General features: G+C 37.0%; 2 protein-coding genes across 11 annotated transcripts in view; one reads left to right on the top strand and one right to left on the bottom strand.

Moving 5' to 3' along the window:
- Window positions 1-22287, top strand: part of ACSS3 (acyl-CoA synthetase short chain family member 3) — a 177698-nt gene that overhangs the window by 83621 nt on the left and 71790 nt on the right. For 3 of the 4 annotated variants that reach the window (XM_061454688.1, XM_061454687.1, XM_061454689.1), the window contains 5 exons: window positions 477-558; window positions 1503-1625; window positions 4974-5073; window positions 5163-5338; window positions 5638-6416. In XM_061454688.1, the coding sequence (XP_061310672.1) occupies window positions 477-558; window positions 1503-1625; window positions 4974-5073; window positions 5163-5338; window positions 5638-5703 (547 nt within the window). In that variant the 3' untranslated portion in view covers window positions 5704-6416. Of the gene's footprint in view, window positions 1-476; window positions 559-1502; window positions 1626-4973; window positions 5074-5162; window positions 5339-5637; window positions 6417-22287 lie in introns of those variants that run through there. The other variant, XR_009743624.1, reaches the window with a different exon arrangement.
- PPFIA2 (PTPRF interacting protein alpha 2) overlaps window positions 9425-22287 on the bottom strand; it is a 321181-nt gene continuing 308318 nt past the window's right edge. For 5 of the 7 annotated variants that reach the window (XR_009743619.1, XR_009743621.1, XR_009743620.1 and 2 more), the window contains 6 exons: window positions 20620-20795; window positions 19657-19754; window positions 17557-17895; window positions 16188-16347; window positions 14405-14497; window positions 9425-10925 (listed from right to left, as the gene is read on the bottom strand). Coding sequence is in view for 2 of the 7 variants with exons in the window: in XM_061454685.1 (XP_061310669.1) it covers window positions 14439-14497; window positions 16188-16347; window positions 17557-17625; window positions 17720-17895; window positions 19657-19754; window positions 20620-20795 (738 nt within the window). In the remaining 5 variants the exon portion in view is untranslated. Of the gene's footprint in view, window positions 10926-14404; window positions 14498-16187; window positions 16348-17556; window positions 17896-19656; window positions 19755-20619; window positions 20796-22287 lie in introns of those variants that run through there. The other 2 variants (XM_061454685.1, XM_061454684.1) reach the window with 2 other exon arrangements.

Below are 22287 nucleotides of genomic sequence, written 5' to 3'. Positions count from 1 at the left end.
TTGATATGCCTGAATATGTACCTCCTAGTTCAGGTAAACCTATATTTAACCCTGTCAGAGCTTTAAAGGAAGAAACAAACACTTCTTTGTTAGCTGAGACTTCTGTAGCTTCTCTTCTTCTGGCAGGTATGTGTGTGAAGTGTCCCATATGACATTTCAGACACTTAATCCTTAGGAATGTTGAAAGCTGAATGCTGATATCATAGTTGGTATATAGTGTTTACTAGACCAAACACTTTTTTACTGACAGAGATGCTTATGTTATATTAATGTATGGCCTGGATACAGTTCAGAGCTACATGCGTGTGATTACAACAGACACGTGGTCTTTTTGATCTGTTATCTGCATATTAAGCTGAAATGTTTTCTGATTGTATAGCCAATGATTATTTATGTGGATGTGAAGCATGAATGGAGAACATAAGTTGTACTTGGTATACCTGTGTTTCTTAACACTTTGTTCTTTTTAATTTAAGGTTGCCTTTGCCTCCTGGAGCATTCTCAGGTCTTTGGGAAAATCAGGAAATGTTCCAGAGGTTATATTTCAAAAAATATCCAGTAAGAATTCTGAAATGAATTGTATAAACCTTTGGTAATCTTGCAGAACTGAATCATGGTAAATTTAAACTCGATAGCAGTCAAAATGATTGTAACTTATTTTAATCAGAGATCTTTCTTTATCCATACTTTAAGCTTTTGGCAACACTGTGGATGTTTTTTTGTTTTTGTTGGTTCTGGTTTTTGTTTTTGGTTTGTTTTGGTTTTTTTAAGCTCTGAAACAGAATTAGTAAATGCAAGCCTCTGAACCTAAAAGTTGTTTTATGTCATTTGATTTAATAAAAGATATAAGCCTCACAACCTTAGACTAGCATACCTTCAAATATACTGCTGCTGTTGACATGCAGCTCAGAAATATACACTTGCCCAGTGCGCACCTAAATACGTGGAAGGCTCCTTATTGCATTAGTTATGTTTCCTGGTTAGATTCACTGTCCAGGGACTGGCTTCTTCCTTTCCTATGTGAATGTCCAAAATGGAAGGTTTGCTTCAATAAAAGTAAATGAGTGAATTAATCAGACAAATTATTTTTTGTGGACACTCGCATCGTGATGAGGATGTATCTTTAGATTCAGCAAACAAGAATATCTTTAGGAGCAATTTGACAACTATGATTATATTGTAACAGTTCCATCTTCCTTGTGTAGATTCAGGCAATATCCTTCTCCAAGCTGTCAGGGATCAATGTAAGCAAAGTTGGAAAAAATCCATATTTATGTAATGTCCTCTGTTCTTTCTATCAGAAACAACAAAACCAGTCTGGAAGGGAAGGTGCACAGTATACTCTGACAGAAGAATAGTGAAAAATACTACAGAATTAAATCTTTTGGGCACCAAAACCGTATTTAATTTGAAACAATAAGTTTTGTGTGTTGTTTTCATAGGAAATTAATGCATGTTCCTAGTACTACTTCTGAGTTTATTTTTGGTTGTGTTGCATTTAGGGATATTATGATACTATGGATGCAGGTTATATGGATGAAGATGGCTATTTGTACGTCCTGTCTCGAGCTGATGATGTGATCAATGTTGCCGGACACAGGATTTCAGCAGGTGCAATTGAAGAGGTTAGCATTGCTTGACAGTAAAAATAGAAGAATGAAAGATAAATAAAGTAAGCTGAGATTGAAAATCTCACTAAACCCTTTAATTTTCTTTCTCCTTTTTTGATTGCATTTCTGTTGGTAGTTTTAAGCAAAACATTAATTGTTTTAAGTCCTTCCTGTTATGGTGCTTTCCAGAACCATAATAAATTTAGTCAACAGTAAGCAGTTTGTACCATGGGATTGATAAGACAGGTATGATTTGACATTTGAAGTTAGAGTTAAGGGTCAATATGTAGCATGGGAAGCATCCCTGTAAGTCCTGATGATATATTTATTTGGGAACACATTAAAATAATGTAGGGTCAATGTGCCAAGTGGTTTTACCGCCTATTTAGGAGGAGAAACTTTTATTCCTAAAATACAGTTTTAATTGTTTCTTTAAAGTGCTTGGTGTTGGGTGACTTCACATAGACTCACATTCAGTGTTTTTTCTTAATATGAAGGGTCTCCTTCACAGTTTCTTGACAGCTTTTTTTCTCTTATTGCATGAGCAGTGCTAAATGGTAATGAAAATTTCTGTAAGAAACCCACAACCCTGCTGTTAAATTGAAAGTCATTAATATAATACACATGCAACTCAAAAAGTTGAAAATAGTGCAGTTCATAATAGTGTCTCAGTTTCATGTCATTGTTCCCTCACTTCTCTGGAACCACTGCGATTGATTGCCAGTTACAATTTTCCCTGATTACATATCAAATGCTTATTCAGGGAGTATAGGAAAAGGTGTGCTGGGCATGTACAAGGGAAAAATACCACTTTAAGAACCCTGAATTTAACTGTTCATGGAATGGTGAACTAATCTGTTAGTCATTTTTTGCCTTATAGTGTCTATTAGTCTAGTGACTGTTTTTTTTAAAAAAGCTGGAAAACTTGAAAGAGAATGAAAGAAATTCTGATTACACAGAAGTGATCAAATTCATGCAAACACAGGCAATCCTTTGAACATTGGTCATCCAGGGAGCTGAACCAGCCACTGCCCTGACTCAGGTCTGCGGAGACCTAAAGGTGGCTTTCAGGCTGATTAAACCTCTTTCCTTTTGAAGTAATTTTTTTTGTGTTTCTCTACTAAAGCACAGCAGGGAGTCTCATCCCACCCCTTACTGCTCTTACTGCTCACCTGCTCTACTGCTCAGGGGCTGAGCTAGGCATTGTTTCTGCACTTCAGGCTGAATGCGGAACTAGTATGCAAACGTTGAATTGAATCACCTCCTCAGCTATATTACCTTTGTATCCTTCATCCCAGGTTCAGTGTCTCTATTTTCCTCCCTGCTACTTAAGTCTTTCCCTAGAAAGAAAAAGTGTTTCATCACTATAAAATCCTATATATTTTTCTATTCACCTTTTGAACAAAGCTGAAAAATAAATTTTATTAATGCATGCACAGCAAATTGCTAGTTAAATGAGAAAGCATTAATGAGACCACAATTTGCCCTTCAGTAAGATCTGTAAATACAGAATTAGAGGTTCATTGAATCGCCATCTAATGAAGTGACAGTCACCTTGTTGAACAAGTGTATTATCTGCATTTACATTATAGCTGCATTACAAGCTTAAAAAGATTTTCTATAGTACTTTGGCTAAGAATTTCAGCTTTATTGTGTTCCAAACAAATAGTTTATTTATCCATTATTATCATTGGCGCTCCATCGTTACTGCTGTGCAGTAGGTGTTACTATTGATATGGCTTGTGCACATCCGATTTAATTCCTGTGAAAAACACGCAGTTTAAAAACCTGTGCGTATATCGTCATGCTTTTGTACTTTGACAGAGTATGCCTCTACTTCTGAGCTACATATTTCCCATTTGCTTTTTTGTAGTATGGGACTTTTCTAGGATCATAGTTTGTGAAATAAGTATAGCTTCTGTCAAAAAGAGTATGTGAGAAACACTGTGCAGGTTTGTTTTGATAAAAGCTACTTGATGCATATGACCATGGCACAGAGAGACAGTTCCTCTTGCTTATTTTGACTACAAATCATCTGTTTTGAGGATAGGTTATGGGAAGCGCTTTGAATTGTTCCTGCCACCATCAGTTTCACAACCAGGTCACACAAGAGCATCCCTTCTGTTAATTGGAGCAGCGTTGATTCAACTTTCTGTTCCTTCAAGAGTTTTTCTCCTGCTGCCTGTGTACCTTTCCTGTAGTCTTCCTCATGCTTCTGCCCTTGTATGAGTAACCAATGCAACACTTAAAAAATGCCTTTGTTCTTGAAACTGCTTTCAGTTCACCTCCCTTTCGGTCATCCCACTGCCTTTGATTTTGACAACATGGGATGTGAAGATCTGTTTTTTAGCAAACATGTCATCTTTGTATGCACAGATAAACTAATATGCACAGTCACATTACGAGGCCTGAGTGTGGCCTTTGTGTAAGGTCACTTTAGGTCCTCTTTGTGGTTGAGTACAGAGGACATGTTGAAAGCAGTGTTGACCGCAAGGTACCCCCAGGGACACAGGTATTTTCACAAAAAGAGCCAATTACTTTGGAGAAGGTTTCACGGCTACTGTTACCTTAAGTCCAACTTTGTCCCAGACTTAGTGACACACATTTCAGTATGTACTGAGACATCTTGGTGACTTTTTCCTAGAAAGTGAGATCCTCAGCTGGCTAATTGGAAAGAAAAGAGAATCTCTCACTTTTTTTCTTAAAAGATAATTTGAGATAGTAGTGGCACTGTCCATCACTTGTATAAATGTGTAGTAGAAAGGAGGCAACTCTGGATTAATTCCCTTTTTTTTTTTAATCTAAGAAGAACAAGACCTAATGTTTCCAAGAGAGTGAATGGAACTAGACTGGCTGCAAGCTGAGACTGGGCCTGTATTTGGCTTTTGTTGAAACACTGCCTTTCTGCAGTGAAGAATCAAAAAAAATAGGAGTCAGAACAAACCACTATGACTTTATAGCCCTGTAGTCAGAGTGTTTCTATGGTTTTGGTCCTTAGTCCACTTAACTCTATGTTATTCATAATGTTAGACTACTGTTACTTGTTCCAGCAAAGATCTCACTAACAAAAACAAAGATGTGATACTCTTCCAAAGCTGTAAGTCACTTTAACATTGTTCTATATTTGTATTTTGTACCACCATAGTTATTATTTATGTTTGTTTGAAAACTGCATGTAAGAGTGTATGAAAGTATACACACGTGCATCTGCAACATGTGTAACTGGAATCCCAGGGTCTACTAAGTACTTTGTGCTGTCAAAACGTAAGAAATAAGCCTATTTTTTTGGCCATGCCTATGGATTTTTCTCACTGAAAGTTCAGTTATTATCAGTTCTGTTCAGTTTTGTTCTCTGTCCCTCAGTGTATTCTCTTCCATCGTGCTGTGGCTGACTGTGCTGTTGTGGGCCAGGAGGATCCTTTAAAAGGACATGTTCCTTTTGCATTGTGTGTACTGAGAGAAGGTGAGAGCTCACTGACACTGACGTTACTCAGACTTGCAAAAGTCCCAGAAAAGCTAAAGGACATGAACAAGAAGTTCTTTATACCCTAGGTATAAAGACAGAAGAGGAAAAGATTTTGAAAGAGATTGTTGAGCGAGTTCGAACTAACATAGGTCCAGTAGCAGCTTTTCAGAAGGGGGTGTTTGTGAAACAGCTGCCAAAAACGCGCTCTGGCAAGATCCCGCGTTCAGCTCTTTCTGCACTTGTCAGTGGAAAGCCATATAAGGTAAGCTGGAGATGTATACTTTAATGAATTGGGCACATGTGCACATCCAAAGACACAACATCATGGTTTCCATTCTCTAGGCCATTCTGCAAGTGTTCTGTGATTTCAGGTACCACATTGTATATTTTATTTCTACTGTAGCTTCCCCAAAAGGTTTTCATGTTCCAGAGCTTTCCAGGTACTTTTTTCTTGATTGTTTTTGAGAGCTAGAGTTAGGAGATTCTCTGAATTAAATTCTGGTTTACTGTTGAAGGACAGCAATCTACTATCACATGCTTCTGTGTATTCTTCCTTTTCAGATAACACCAACCATTGAAGATGCTAGCACGTTTAAACACCTTGAAGAAGTGCTAAAGAAAAAGTAAATGGGATAATTGTTGGTAACAAATGGGTCAGTTAATGAAGTATACAAAGAGACTAGGAACCACCACATTATAAAAATTCCTAATGATGTGGGACTGATTTTTTACTTTAGAAATATTACTGTGTTTACCATATTGTCACAGCCAATGAAGCAGACTAAAATCTCTGCTTCTTGTTATTATATGCTGGATATTAAGACTGCTAAAAACTGCAAATATAATTCATATATTTCTATAGCATTAACTTTTCAGTCTGTTGTTGTATAAAGTGACCAGTAACTTGAGTTTGTCTAAAATAGCTTACAAAATGTAAGTCACGAACTGAGGACAGTAATAAATAGTAATTCTGATGTGAAATTATTGCAGACATAAATTGTCCTTACTTGCAAATTATGCGCCTTTGTGGGCCTTTGAACTCGGTGAGCTTTAAGTTCCCTTCCAACTCAAACTATCCTACGATTCTGTCTTTGAAATTTTTATAAATTTTAAAATGAGTTTTCTTTATTGCACTGATAATTTTTTCCTAAGTCTTTTTGCTGTAAATTAGATTTCTATGATTTTTTTACTCAATAACTTTCTGAAGTGTCTTTTTGTAGAATGATAGGCAATTTCTGGCTTTTGAATCTGTGAAAATCTGGATTTGTCCATAGTAATATTCAGTAAAACCCATGTATTCTAAATAAAGGCAAGCATTTATCCTTTGCATTTTCTCATAATTTTGTTGTTGTGGTTTGTACCACTTATAAGGATAACCAGAATGTGCTTTTGCTGACATAATTAGATGTTACGGGATCACTGAGATATGTATATCCAAGAAAATTAGCAAATACAGATACTAGGCAGCCCATTCTTGACTTTATTGGCCATTTCAAAATACGGGGTTCTCAGCAAGCCCAGGGGCTGGAGGATACTCTCTCTACATGCATTACTTCTCAAGCTGCAGGTTTTAATTGAACAATAAATGTAAAAATACCTTAAAAAATATACATTCACAGAAAAGCTTAAAAGCAGCAAAGTTACTCAAACTTGGCAATACTTTCCACAGGAAAAAACAGTCAGCAATATGCAAATTCAGGTGATGTTGGTATAAAAGAGAGGTTCCATACTTAGGCCAAAGTAAGGCAGAAATTAAGTCTAGACATATTTTTCTATGGCAGTGTCCTCAAAAGAGTCCAGAAATAGGTTAACTTCTTTTAGGTAGAGGTAAGGATGTTAAGTGATAATTCAGCAGGCTGAGGTAGGAGCTAAAAGGTGATAGATAGGTGCTAATTAACATGAGCCATATGCAGTGTTGCCTCATGCTTGTGACTTTTTTGTAGAGTCAATGAGCTCTACCAGTTACATAGGAAATTGAAACAATTTCTGGGTGTTTTTTCACTGGGGACTGCATGCAACTGTGTTGAGCCAGGTCATACAGTTGTATAATAAACCAGCCAAGTCTGAGTCTGTGCTGTACTTGCTTTTTGCCAGATTATTGCACAAGGTAGTCACCCTGCTCAGCTATCTGATTTAGCTGAAAATCCCAGTCTGGACAGGGAGTGGAAGCATATAAAGACTAAGTCCTAATGATGCTTCATGGTAGATATGCTAACTGTACAGATTAGTGATTTATATGTGGAGTAATTTTGCTTCTCAGAGATGTCCTGAGACTTTCTTGAAATACTGCTTATATAAGTTGCAGTTAGTCAAAGGTACTGTTTTTTTCTGGATGTGCCAGGGCTTTAATAGAAGGCCTATGCCAGATAATGGAGTGCCTTGCAGAGACTTCTGAGTATTTTTCAGTTTCACAATTCCACAATTTAGCAATGTATGCTGAGCCAGGGCAAGAGAGAGATCTTGGGAGTTGTCACTGATGGGGTGGGGTTTTTTTGTGTGTGTATTTGTTTTGTTTGGTTTTGTTTTAAAAGTGGTGAGAAACCACAAGGGTCTTGTCAGAGAAAACTGAGGCACATTCACGAGGTACATGGCCATTACGTTTTTTTGCACAATGAAAGCTGAGATGTTGTGAATGTTGCTGTAATTATCCTGGCTGCAGCATCAAGTTATAATTGTAGAAGCAGGGAAGCAGAGGTAATTAGTGAGAACACAGGTCATATAGTAAGAATGCTGCAACAGGATGTAGAAGAGAATTAATTTCCTAGATCATTTATAGTTTTCCCAATGACATCTCATGTTCCTATACCAGTTTCTCCATTTGTAAGGAAAGGTAAGCTGTTTTCTATTTTGGGGCTCTTTTGTTAAGGAAGAAAGACTTACTATCAGACTTAAAACCAACAGCAAACCAACCACAACATTAGTAATGGAGATTTAAACACTTACTTTTGTGGGGGCTATTTGCTCATATTAATATTGACAAGAAACAGTTGTCTATCCTCTGAACTGTTTGTGAAGAGCTTGAATAGTTAACATTCTTAAAGTGTGTCCAGAAGAAAAATAGTTGTAATAACCTGTTTTGGTAGGAATCATTTAAGATCAAGACTGCAGCAGAAGGGCAGAGTGGCCAGCTGTACTCACTCTGCTACCACCCTGGTAATGGGGAGGATTCCAGGAATGCCAAATGTCTCATTCATCAACTTTCAGGAAATCAGACAAAGAAAGCCACCTTACTGCAGCAGTACAGTATGGAAAAACAGTTGTTTCATGGGCATTCCTTTTGTTTTCCAGAGGAGCCTTTTGCTGAGGAACTGTGATTGCAGAAAGAGAGTGCTTTGTTTACAGCTTTAGCTTTGTGCCAAGCTGGAGAAAGGGAGCAGGAGTAGTCATTCTTGTGCATGGCTTTGGTGCTGCTCCCCAGCAACCTGGTGTGCCATCGAGGAAGAACTGCTTATTCAACACGTGGTAGGAGAGCACCGATTTTGTTAATTTTGGTTTTAGAGAGAAGCGGTATGTGGGTAGATTTTAATGGTCAGGGAGTTATTGAAACTTGGCTGGGAGAGATTGACGTAGTAATTATTTCCAGTGTACTGAAAGTGTTGCAGCCAACTAGATAATTTTTGCACATACCCACAATTTTTAGCTATTGTGTAGAGTGTACAGCTCCAGCTTATATGGAGGAGACAGGGATGCACTAAAGGATTTTTTATGTTAGCCTGAGAGCACAACTGAAGTCACAAAAATTCTCTTTTTAAAATATACTTTTAATATTTCTGCTCTGTTTTTTTCCACTGTGAAATAAATAATTTGGGGGTACTGTACATCTGGGGCAGGATAACTGCAGCTGTGGTTGCAAGATCTTGCTCACTGTTTTCCCCAACACACTTCATTCCTTTGTGTCCCTTGAATTTGAGTGTGGACTGTGTGGATAGTGTAGGCTGCAGAAGAAATTCTTAAAATGGGAGCTGGTGTTTTCAAGGGGAAGTATATTCAAATGATACTGCAACCACTGAAAATGGAACTGTGTTACGTTGTGACATTCTGGATTTAAATAATCTAAAAGGAGGTTGAGGGAGGAAAAGAAGGACCACCAGCAGTGATGCTGGTTAAGCCTGAAGAACTGTATGTAAGAGAGCCATGTCTTTATACAGTTGTGTCTTAACCGGAGTCATCATATCTCACCCATTAGCAAGTTCAGTGCTCCCTCTCGTGGCAGATTCTCACCTGTAGGTCCTTCATAACTTATACCTGTTAGTGGCAAAATATGCTTATGCTTAGCTATGAGAAGTATCTGGCATCCAAACTATTTTAATGCTACTATGTACCAAGCTTAATAGACTTTAAACACAAATAGCACTGAATTCTTTTTTTATTGACATTGGGGGAGCAAAATCTTTCACCATCTGATTGACTGAAGTTTGCCAAATGAAAATAGACAAAACAAATGTTTATGTACGTGCAAACATTGCAGATCAAACTGCTAAAAGAAATAACTAAAAGACAGGTCTTGAGCTAAGATCAAGCAGCAGAAAAATAGCAAATAGGTAAATGACTATTAAGTAGGTCTTACTTTGAAACTTCCCATTTAAACAAAGAATAAACGACAATAACACCACCAAATAAAGCCACAGCAGGTAATAGTTGCTCTTCTAAACTTTTATACACTATATATTAATCACTCTGTCTTTCAGTTATTTCCTCTGATAAAACTGACTTCTGTGAAGTCTCAGCAAGGCCATATTGGCTAAAAGCATAACATTAGACAGGAGCCTGTCTAATGCCCTGTTATAATGAAGAAATGGTGGGGTTTGGCTTCTTGTTTCTTTCTTTTTCTTTGTTGAATATATCTGGAAGTGAGAATCTGATTCTATGCAAATATTAAATTTAATTTTCCAATGCTGGCTGGTGTCTGTAGATCCTGGAATAAAAAGGTGGCTCCTGGTAAGGCAAGATTCTTCTTGGTCCACAGGTAACATAGAAGAAAGTGTTTGATTTTTTGTATAAATCATGTTTTATTAAATTGCCTTTTTTTGTCATGTTTTTTTTTTAGTTTGGTTTTTTTTTGCTTTGTTTTTTTTTTTGTTTTTTTTTTTTGTTTTTTGTAAATGGTTCTTCCAGGTTTATTTGTTAGTTTTTAAGATGTGAGCCTCTTAAAATGAATGATTCTTCTCTATAGAGATCTAACATTTCCGTTTTGTTTTTAGAGGTCCATTTTGGCTCCAGTTCCAGGTTACGTTATTCTATTATACATCATCAGAGGCAGGTGTTCAGCTTTAAATATTGACAGATTTTCTCAGTAGGAACATGTTGAAGCTTCTAACGCTGCTAAACATATTCATTTGACTGTTACAATCCAAAAACTGTAAAAATGGTGGAATGGAAAGATACAAACAGTATTATTGACACTGTATTGTCAAGTGTTTGCACTGAGACCCCATGTACCATAGATTTTATTTTAAAAAAATCATATTTATATCCATTTACATAAGACTTACACATTTTAAAAGAAATACATACACAGTAAATACGTAAATGTCTTAGTATTTTACAATAAAACAGATGGAACAATGTAGAAATGAGTGGCTTCATTTGATAAAAGCTTTGGATGTGCACTACTGCCAAACTTCTGATGACAGAGATGCTGAGAGGAAGCGGGGAGGTTGTTTTGTTTTTCTTTTATTTTTGTAGTAATTCTTGTTTTAAACTAATCAATACATGAAAGGAATATCATATCTTTTGATAAAACTTATGTGTTCTCTTCCCTATTACCCTGTTCTTGCAGAGAGTTTTAATGCTCTTTTTCCTAAGTAGTGGTAGTGCACTTCAGGTAAAGTAGAAGTAAGAGATGACATCTAAGGAAAGAAAATAAACGAATGTTAATTAGTGAGATTCTTTGATTCCAATTTAGTCTAGGATGCAGTGACACCAGAAAATATTATAGCACTAAGCTATTGCATGTTTTAGTAAAACATGGATTTTGAGTATCTAAGGGAGACATGCATTTGTTGTTTAATTTTAGATCTGTAACATAAACCTATTAATAATGCATTTTAATCTTTTACTAATGTATACTGATTTTTGTCCTAGATCAAACAGATGCCTGCTTATATTCATTTTACATTTGTTTTCTTATTTGGGTTCAGCAGTGGATCTGGAGACCTTTGCCTGTTTGGTACAAGGTGGAACACTTGGTACAAGGTGGAACACACATTTTAAAGTATATAGACTTTGTTGATGTACTCTGTGACTCTTCTTGTTCACTGCAGTTTGACAGCATTTACCTTTTTCACCCTGACTATTTCTTTGCTATGGACCAGCTGTTTCCAGATTATCATTCACATCTTTTTGGAACTCTTCTCTGTCTTTACAAATCCTCTTTGGAACCCCTCATTGATAAAGTACATTGTTGATTTTGCCAAATACCCTTTGACATTTCTTTAGAATAAAAATGAAGCTACTGTGTTCTACTGCCTCAGCCTATAGCAGTGAAACTCTTCTGGCTGAGCCTTCTGACTTGGTGGTGACAAGTATTTTGGTAGAGAAAAGTGTTAGGAAAGCTTAGACTGTGTGACTGCCAAATCCACTGGCTGTGTAATAGCATTGCAGATGTTCAGCTGGGTAAAATGAGGCCACCAAGCAGAAAGCTTGACCTGTCCAATGTGCTTTATGGTAAACTTCTTTTCATGATAAAATGGCTAGGCACCAGGAGTGTTAAATTTTGTTAAATTCCTGATTGGAGAGTGCACTCAAACTGGGCTGCATGGAATATGTTCATGTGACTGTTCTGAGAATATCAGTGCATCGTTTCTGGCAGCTTAACATGGTGGTTTTAGCAAATATTTGCAAAAAATATCTGAAATGCAACTTGAAAACATATGAACTGAACCCAGCTGTTGTGAAGAAACACCATAAGACACTGTAAGGTTGTACCCAGTTGGTGTTGTTGGCATACACTGTTTTGAAATAAGAGGCTTTGACATTACCTGTAGGAAAGGCAAGTAGCAGAATGAAAGGTCTGCAGCCTGCTGTGATCACAGGCCGTCTCATTTGTTCCATGTGCAACCTGTTCGCAGCTCTCTATTCAGTCTGCTTTTTATATGCATATTCCCCTTTACTATATTAAAAATTGTCTTATATTGTATCGTGTGATAGCTCATCCAGCTATCTATCCCCTCTGCCACCTAGTTAGAATCAGTTCCTGATTCTATGCGTGCAGGTAGTTAAGTCACCAGGGTGACACAACTATTGATGTAAGTCAACTAGGAAAGGTGTTAAAAGCCTGGGTCACAGTTTGACCTGGATCTGGAAAATTTCAGGAGGCATGTTGTAATAAATAATCTTTTGTCCAAGTATCAATCAGTTCCTTCCATGAAGAAACTGTTAGGAACTGTGATCACATAATTCAGAAAACTCTTCGCTTGCCCTTCAACCAACTTCAAATTCCCCATAGGAGTGTTTTTTTTTATGCATTCATCCCTAAGATTCGGGTAATTTTCTTAGCTTTTCAAGTCTGATATCTTAATGAAGGAAATCTTCTCTCTGCATATTTTTGATGTCATTCACTGAAAGCCAAAAATACTTTTAACTTGCTCTGGTTTCTAACCTGCAGTGATGTTTTGAAACTGCACTTATGAAGAGTGCATCTAGTTCACACCATCTTGTTGCTTTACTAAAAGGAATATATGGTAAGCGAAAATAAATATTAATTAAGTATGTTAATGTCAGTCATTCTTATATATTTGGTTCTACATTTAGATGTAAATCTGATGCTTATAGAGCTCTCAAGCATTTAAGATTAGATTGTAATTAGCTGAACAGTGGACAAGTACCAATGTAAGTATCAGATACTTGAAATATGGCTAATACTCCTATAGAAATTGAAGTTAACTTGTATAGCTTGTATAACTTTGTATAAACAGCTTTTTTGCTCAAAATATATAACTACCACCTAGTGCAAGAAAAGTTTGCTAATTTACTTCTGCTTGTGGATTGCTACGTTTTAGACAATTTTTGAATACAGTGGGAATAAACAGTTCAGATAGTCCTACACCAATTTTTGTTAACATACCAATTTTAATTTTCTGCCCTTGTGGCACTCTTCAAACCTATTGGAAAACATCACCTTATGTTCTTGGCTCATCACTGTTGGCCTAATAGATAGCTTGGTGTTTGAACGTAATTTCTTGGTCATAAGTTATTGCTGTCAACATTGCAATTCTGAAGCATATAGGAGAAAAGATACACATTCTGAAGGTCTATGAAGTAAGGCTCATGTCCTCAGTAGGATCCTGAGCAATCCATGTTTTCCACTGATAATATCTACACTAAGCACTTTTTGAACCTGCCCAGAATTAGTAAAATCTCAATGGCCTCAATCCTCTCCCAGTCTTGGGAATCTAAAAAAAATTACTTTCTCACAGGCCCTGGAATGTCTTGCCTACAATATGTAACAGCTATTCAAGCACGTTCAATGCCTGGTGAAGTTTTGGTGCTATCCAGATATTCTTTACAGTTCCCCTAGAATCCTCTGAGTAACGAAATGGAACAACAAACTTTTACTGAGAAAATATTAGCATGAAATGGTGCCGTACTGATGAAAGCGCTCATCAAGTTAGGATTTATTACAAAACTTGTGATGTAGCAGAAAACAGTGTATTTCCACAGAACTCTGGAAGAGTGAATCTGTGAGATTCATAGCCATACTGGAAAGAGAAGTGGTGAGAAATGAATTCTGGTACTAAATTTGAGTCAAAGTTGCATCCAGCTCAGAATATCCTTTCTTTTTCACTGGTGAGTTCTGAATGATTTGAGAAGTGCAAGAATCTCTGTAACAGATAAGTTCAGAAGATTTTCTGTGAAGGGGAAGTTTTGTTCCAGATTTATGCAGGTATCTCATGTTCTAAATTTAGACATATTTCTCATTGAAAAAGGTAAATCTCTCTTGCTTTACTAGTTTTCTCTCATTCCTCTTCCTAGCTCCTGGTATATTCAGTACCTGTGCCTATTGCTGTCTCCCCAGCTTTAAGTTTGAAAGCCTACAGAATACAGTGCGGTTGGTGAGCTACCAACTGAACAGAGTTGTCTGAAAACTTCTGTCTCTTTTGCTAAAGTGGTTTCAGCAGAAAGAACCTGGTGTTTGAGTTGGGAAAAAGAACAGTGTGGTGTCCCCTGGACTGAACTTGAGGCTGTTGTCATGATCTAATGACCACTCTAGTGAGCCTGAGTTAGGTCTTCTGCTCCATGCTGGCTCTTGCTTGAATAATGCCAAGGAATATTTGGTGTAGGGTACAGTTATAAAGAGCTTTCATGATGGCCTCTTATGAATACTCACAATAATTCAGTGCTGGCTTCTTTGCTAGGCCTTGTCAGCATGAGTATGTGCGAACTGTTGAGCTGTCTAACCTCTGCAGTCGTGATGAAGCAACTGCAAATTGCAAAAAAGAAACAAACCAGAACCTCTTTAGAATCATGAAGGAAATAAACCAGTCTGTTTCCCACTGGAAGGGTGGCTATTAAATTGCTCTGCGGATTTCTGTGACATTATCTGGGCATAGTCTAGTTCAGAACTCAAGTGTTTACACTCATGTCTGGTGCACTCTTGAAGTCTGCCGTAAGTTAATACAGTTTAAAACTCAATTTTGTCCTTCTTTTGTTGAAACTGCTAATACTGTACCTATTATGCTGTTGAAATACTATAGTGTTCCTAGCACTGGGAGATAGGAAGCCAAATCCTGGATGAAGATGTAGGTCTTCAAAGCTACCTGTATTCAAGTCTACTATCTGGAAGACCTCAAGTAAATCACTAAATCTCCCTTGTGCCTTAGTTCTCCATCTATAAAATGAGAATAATATGTTCTACATCATAGCATGGCTAGAAAATGAAATCCATGAATGTTTGTAAGGTTCTTAGCTCCTACAGTAATGTAGGCCATGGAATTGCCTAGGGAGCTAGTACCTTTATTTATACATGGAATTTGCCTTGGAATGGTCTCTTGTCTTACAGCTTCATTGTTGCTGAAAAGTGCAGGATTAAAAGCAAAGCGTGCAGATGAGCAGCAGAGCCAATGAAATTCAATGATGCAATCATTAAATTATTCCATCTATAACTGCAACTATAAAGAATTGTTTTTAAAAGTGAGAAACTTTAATGGAATTTAGATGGTTTTAATGGAATTTAGATGGCAATACTGTCATACCAAGTTCATTCAAGAGTTACAGAATGTAATCACTACAAGCAGGATATTAAATTACTTTGAGACAAATCTATTCCTAGACCTGAATTCTCTCATGAGGAAATAAGCAACGGTATTTGGAAGAGGCCAGTCTGTGTATTTGTACTTCTCAGAACTTCAAACAGGTATACGTGGCTTTAGCATCCATATACCAAAGGGAATAGCTGCACTGGGATTTGTCCTTTCTCCCTGCCCTCTTACAATGACTTTTAAGTTTTAAATATTTTTTTAATTATGATTTATTTGTTACTTTTCCAATCACTGCTGAGTTAGTGCATCTTTTGGAAACTAAAAAGATTTCCAGAGAAAATTAAGACTGGTATACAGTAACTCAATTAGTATGATGAAAAAATATAGATGAAATTCAGTACTTGCTAACTACACTACCTGTCTGATTATAACTAATTGTTGGCAGCTTGAGTTATTTGATGGTCAAGGATGAGCTAGGTAGTTGGAATGTAAATTGGGAAAATAAATGTGATAGTCCTTTCTAAGTTCATTCTCTAAAATACATTCTACCTGCTAGAAAGGCTAATAAACTGAAAAATTTGCTTAGCTATTATATGCAATCTCAGATAAAAGTTAGCAAATTAATTCCTCTCTTTCTGAATGCTTCCTTTCCAGATCTAGGATTGCTAGATGCCCACCCCCTCTTTTTTTTTTTTTTTTTCAAACACTGAGAGTCTGAAGCTAACCTGAAAAGATCAACAGTATGCCAAGTCAGTTCTTTTCCATTCCCTAATTCAGCTCTCCCAGACTATTCATCCTATAATGATATGAACACAGCCGTTCTGATGTGCGACAGACATGCAATAGAAGTCAATTTAGCATGCAGAATAAGTCCCTTGCTTTTCAACAGTAAGTGCATGAATGACTGCATACCGTCAGTTGTCATCTTCCGTGACTGCCCTGATGTTGTGGTTAATCTGAACCCAGCTGGCAGTGTTTCTGAGGAGCCCGGCATCATGCTGATCCCATGAACCTCACGTGGAGGAAACTGTCGTCGCCAGGAGGGGCCACGTCTGAAGTTCTTGTCATCACTCTGTTAACACAGAGTTGTATTTGGTAAAGCAAAATCATAGAATCATAGAATAGTTAGGGCTGGAAAGGACCATCTAGTTCCAACCCTCCTGCCATGGCAGGGACACCTCACACTAAACCGTGCCACGCAAGGCTGTGTCCAACCTGGCCTTGAACACTGCCAGGGATGGAGCATTCACAGCTTCCCTGGGCAACCCATTCCAGTGCCTCACCACCCTTACAGTAAGGAATTTCTTCCTTATATCCAATCTAAACTTCCTCTGTTTAAGTTTTAACCCTTTGATCCTTGTCCTGCTGTGTGCCGCCTCTCCCCACTGACAAATGTTTTCCACAACAACCACCCTGGTCTGTTGCAGTGCATCCAGTAACTGCAGTGCATTTGAGACACTCTTGTAAAGGTAAACGCTTTAGAAAAGTTAAATGCTAGGGTGGAAAACTCTTCGTAAATCTCTGGCTCAATATTGTTGATGGTTTTTGTATCAGCTAAAGTAGAACTTCCTTAAAAATCAGATATCTACCAGATACTGTTACAGAAAGTGCATTGGTTTGTCACTGCATTAGGAGGGTTATGTAGAGTGCTAATAAAGCATTAAACACTCATGTGCATGCACAGAATTCATAGGCATCTTAAGTCCTTAAAGTTTTATTCCTTCTTATGTGCAGAGGTCAAAGATTTGATTTTTTTTTTTTTTTTTGTTTTTGCACTGGACTCTTATCTAAAGATGAATTTTTTTTTTTTTAAGATTCCCTACCCTAGGTAACTGCCCCAAATATCACTCTATTACATACTGATTAACTTTGAAGAACCAAAAGAAACCTACCTCAAAACAAGCCACCAAGCCCTCACTTTTATTCTGTCTTCTTTATTTTTGAAGAAAAAGTGTGTCCTAAAGAATAGATTGCACAGGCACCTTCCTCCCATCACCACTTTCTCTGGCCAGTGAAACTTCCAGTCCTTTCTGCATGTTTCCTCTATGGAGAATGTTCATCTTAAGGTAAGAGTGCAGTGCCAAATTTAGCATCCAAAGTGCTATGAATATGTAGCCAAAATGAGGTTACTTTAGATACCATGACTGGCATTTCCTAATTTTTTCTTAAAGTTGTAACTGAGTCTTTTTAACAATGTGCAAACTAAATGTCTTCATGCATTCAATTTAATTTTTATATTTTACTGTGATATGTTATAAATACTGAAAATAAAATTAATTACTTCCTCAAGTCGTCTTTCAGTTCCTAGTGCTAAAAGGTTGTTGTATTCTCTCTCAAGGATCTGACGTGCCTAGAGATACCAAAGTGAAAAATTAAAATGGTTGAATATGAATAAAAGGCAATAATGTGTACAGATTAATCAGAAGTAGCATGAGCAAACTTGCCTGGGTGTTTTGTGTTGGAATCTGTAATAATAATGCTAAACTGCTGTAATCAAAGTTTTCATCCAGTGCTATAAGTGAACCATGTACACCACTTTCTAGAATATTATTTGCATATTCTCGGAGGCCAATAGCTTGGAGCCAGCGTATGACTCGGTCATTGCTCCACACCAGCACATCTGTAAGGACATAACATCAGTTCAGTCTGCTGATACATGATAACTTCATGTTATCATACATGATTACTGCTTCATTTCTTAAATGAGGAATGCCAGCAAACTATTCATATAGAATTAATAACACCTATTCAAAATCCTGTGTCATTTTAGCTACCTGCAAGTTAAATGTTTCCAAACGAGAAAGATGCCTCTAAAGGGCATTTTCAGAATGCAATTCCTCCCACCTCCTATCGCTAGCCTTGTCAATTCTTACGCAAGGTTTTACAGTCTAACAGTGAATGGACACAGGAGAAATACCTTTTCTTCAAGGCTTCACCTTAGAATTTTGTATTAAACATTCTGAGAGTTGGGTGAGCACCTGCCATTTTATGACATGCCATAAAGCAAACGATGAGTTTACAGTGTAAGAGACTAATACTATTTTTATTTCAGAAAGCTGGTTGAGCTGTCAAGGCCCATGCCAGTTATAAAGCTAAGGAAAAACAAATGGACTAGGAAACCATTTTTGAGGATTTGGCTGTTATAAAAGAAGTAGCCTACCCTGTCTGTAAGATTAAAAGAAAGTTAATTATAGTGATCTTTATAATTGCGAGTGGAAAACGTAACACTGAGCTTTGTGTTAGTAAGTGATGAGGCTTTTTCCTGAATCCTTGGACGTACAGCTAAGGTTGCTTTTCTGTGTTCAGGCATTTGCAATTGCCTGACCAAGAGCATCCCAGGCTGGGGTCAAGATCATCTGAAACACGGTGTGGCAGCCAGGGATCACTGAGACAAAATCCCACTTGGGACTGAGTCAAACTGATGGATGCACACATCCTGATGTGTGCATCAGGGTGAATGAGGCTATGGATTATTGCCCATGTCGTAGCAGTGACTGGCATTGAAGACTCACCAGAATTTGAGACCAGTACCCAATTACCCTTCGGTCTCCAGCTGTACCCACTCAGGTTGACTGACAATAGCCTTTGTGTTACTGCCTGCCATCATCTGCCTTGAGCAGATGGCTTTCACTGTAGCCATTTCCCCTTCCAATTCCTTTTTCTTTAGCTCTTTAGCTAACTGCTGTAGTCACTAGAGTTGGAAATCAAAAAATTCACTTCTGATGATGGAAAAAAATCCAACAACCCTAATTGTTTTTATATATATATATTTGTATATGTGTATATATATGTATAACAGGAAGTATATATGCAGAAAAATATTCTGTGATGCTCTAGAGAGCTTTGCACAGAAAAATAACTTAAAATCAGCTGTTAAATTTAGTAACACCAGTTCTGTTAGGAACTATTATTATATACCAACCGTCTCAGTGGCCACCCCTCTAAGCAACATTTTCTATGATACACATTTTGAAGTAAGAAATCAAAGGCAATGATTTTGGATATCAGGAGATCAGTGTTAGGGTCCTGAGTGCTCCCGTTTCCCCATGGTACCCCCAGCACCTCCCTCTAAGCTGCAGGATACTTGGCCTTCTGCTTCTGAGACTGGAAGAGGCTAGAATAAGATAAAATCTGTTCAAAAATCCAATTTAGCAAAATGTATGAATCAAAACAGCATTTGTACTTGCAGCCTGGATTTAGCAAAGTACTTAACTGTACATAATTTAGGGAGATATTGTGTGTTCTGAAGATAGGTGGACTTAGGTTAGTTTTACTTAAAGCACATGGTTAAATGCTTTGCTAAAATGGCCTGACAAAGGGTTAATAGTGCCAAGCTTCAGAAGAAGAAACATTCCCAGTACTTATTCCCATGAACTATCACCTTTTATTTCATGCTGACTCATTTCTCTTCGCTTTTCCAGTTCTTTTCTATCATAATTCAACCTCTTTAAACACATGATTCCATATTGCAAGCTTGTTCTGTTATTTAAAGAGAAACATTTACAGAGTTAATAAAGATAATCTTGAAGATGGGAATACATGTAGGATGTAATTGCTGCATTTCACATGAGGTGTTTCATGGTGCCCATGTAGCAAATCTTGCGGACAGAGGGGAGAGCAAAACCAGTTAAAAATCTCCATGGACTTCAAAAATACGAAATGAATTAAACCAAAATGAATATGTTTGAAATAAATGTTCTAGTATAAGAAACGCAAAACATTAAAAATGGTACTCAGGAAAGGTCAGCCTTTGTGAGCCGCGAAATGTTTTGTCAAATCAGACCTTAAGAAAGTGACAAATCAGAGAGTACATTAAAAAAAATCCACTTCTTGTCACATAAACATCATTCTCTCTGAAGTCTAAATGCCTTTATTTCCATATTTCCAATTTAGTTTCCAGGTTATATCCCTAGATAACCTGAACAACTCTCAATTTGCTTGTACCCTTAACAGCTTTTATGCGCTACACACAATAGCTTTTCATTATTATGAGATCTTAGGGCTTCAAATCTTAGTCTACCACTGTTTGATACTTTAAACCACTTAATAAATTATTACTGCTTCTGTATTGTCAAGGCTTTATTTATGCATTAATAATGCCCCGCTCGTTATGAAATTTATCTGTACCAGTATCTTTAGTTCTAAGAGACATAATTTCAATGTGGTTGCTATTACTAAAGGAATCTCTCACAATTCAGATTTCTGACACTCAGCACGCACTTTTCTGTGTGGTTTTCCACACCAGAACAACAGAAAGTAAGTAAGTAGTTTTATTCTGTGCAGTACTGATCACTACATCAGACACATAAACCTCTTTTTAGGTGTAGTCTTTATTCCAACATACCGATGAAAGCTATCCACCATTTTTAAGTGCACACGCAGATCTTTCTTTGTCAGGTGGTCTAACATCCTTGCATCTACCAGGCATTCCATGAAATAACTTCGGTACTGAGGTAAACCCAGACTGGGAAGCCATTCGTTACCTATCCATTCATGGTTCATGTCACCATAAGCCAGGGTCTACAGGGGAAAGAGAAAGGACAGGGGAAATATATTCTTTAGTTTCTTCAAGGTTGCACCACAGACTGAAAACATAATATCTGCTATGCTTGTTTCTAGTGAGACATCCTAGCTTATAAATATGTCTAAAAAACGCCACATTCTGTTTTGACATTGGAGGTGGAAACCACTATGAGATATTTGTCACTAATAGCAGTTTCGCCCATTGTGTCTTATTTTATATTTGTAGACTTTAAGCAATTTTTTTTTGTAACAGGAAATCATATGTTCAGTTTTGAGTTTTAAATGTAAGCAAAATTACACACTTGAAATGTGTTTTATAATTTTACTTGCTTTCAATTGACCTTCTAGAATATTTATGTTTGATAGACAATTCCTACTTGGTAATACAAACATGGCCTCAGGGATTCAACTGAAGTTTGTGTCACAGTTTAGTGGGAGCTAGGATTTTGTAAACAGGCTCTAATGACACTTCATGGTTACACCCCTGTAAATCCTTTTGAGACTAAAACATTATTATATTTGTCAGACAAGCTTATGCTCACCATCATTCATCATCCATCACAGCAGGTGACCGAATACAATTCATTAAGGAGATATTTTCAGCTGTGAACAGCTTAAAACTATCGTATCATAAGTGGAGCTCAATAAATTAATTCTTTAAGACAAGAGCAAACCAGATTCCTCCTAGCATTCAGGCACTAAGCTACTTCATTGTTCAGCTGAATTTTGATGGGGTGAAGAAAAAAAACACAAGCTATTTTTATATGGGTTGCGCAAAATAGATTTTTCATCTCACTGTTGTCAATTATATTGTACCACTAAAACTTAACAGAAATGAACTCAAACTGCAAGATTAACACTTCTTCAGTAGGGTTGAGCTCAGATTTCAGCATCACTTTCAAGCCTACCCATTTTTTGGTTTTGTTTTTAATGTCTCCTGTCATTCTAGACAAAAGGATAACAGAGTGCAAGCTGGATATATTTTCTATGGGGGAAAATATAGTCCTTTCATCTCTCATTCTTGTGAGATTTTGAAGAGAAAAAGAATGCTATAAGTAAAGCCAGTAAGACTGTATGAAACAGTGCATATATTACAGAGAGAAGTTGAAAAATATAAGTAATTGATAGCCTAACTAAAGTGAAAAATTTTCTCCTAATTTTACACGACTATTTGTACAATGATAGTTGGGTATGATTTATACAATTGTTCTAGAAAAATCTGGTGCAATTTTAGAAATGTTAGATCTCAAACTCTTGGCATATTTTATGAGCCTATTCTCCAAAATGAGGAAGATATTTTTCCTAGATTTAGCTGGGAAGTAGAAGATGTCTCTGGAATATAGCCATTTCTTTTAAGAAAAATATTTACAGCATATGTACTTCTTTGTGCTTTAACCTAGCAAACCTGTCCAGAGAATATTTTCTTTATATTAGAACTCTAAAATGTATAAATCATAATTTAATCATGGAGATACTGGCACAATACTAT

This window comes from Pezoporus flaviventris, unplaced genomic scaffold (assembly GCF_033815535.1).
Source record: "Pezoporus flaviventris isolate CSIRO_AGI_PZ_B2104156 unplaced genomic scaffold, CSIRO_AGI_Pfla_v1 ptg000016l, whole genome shotgun sequence".
NCBI lineage: Eukaryota > Metazoa > Chordata > Aves > Psittaciformes > Psittacidae > Pezoporus > Pezoporus flaviventris.
Note: the sequence above shows the minus strand (reverse complement) of the source record. Positions and strands in the feature narration are given on the sequence as shown.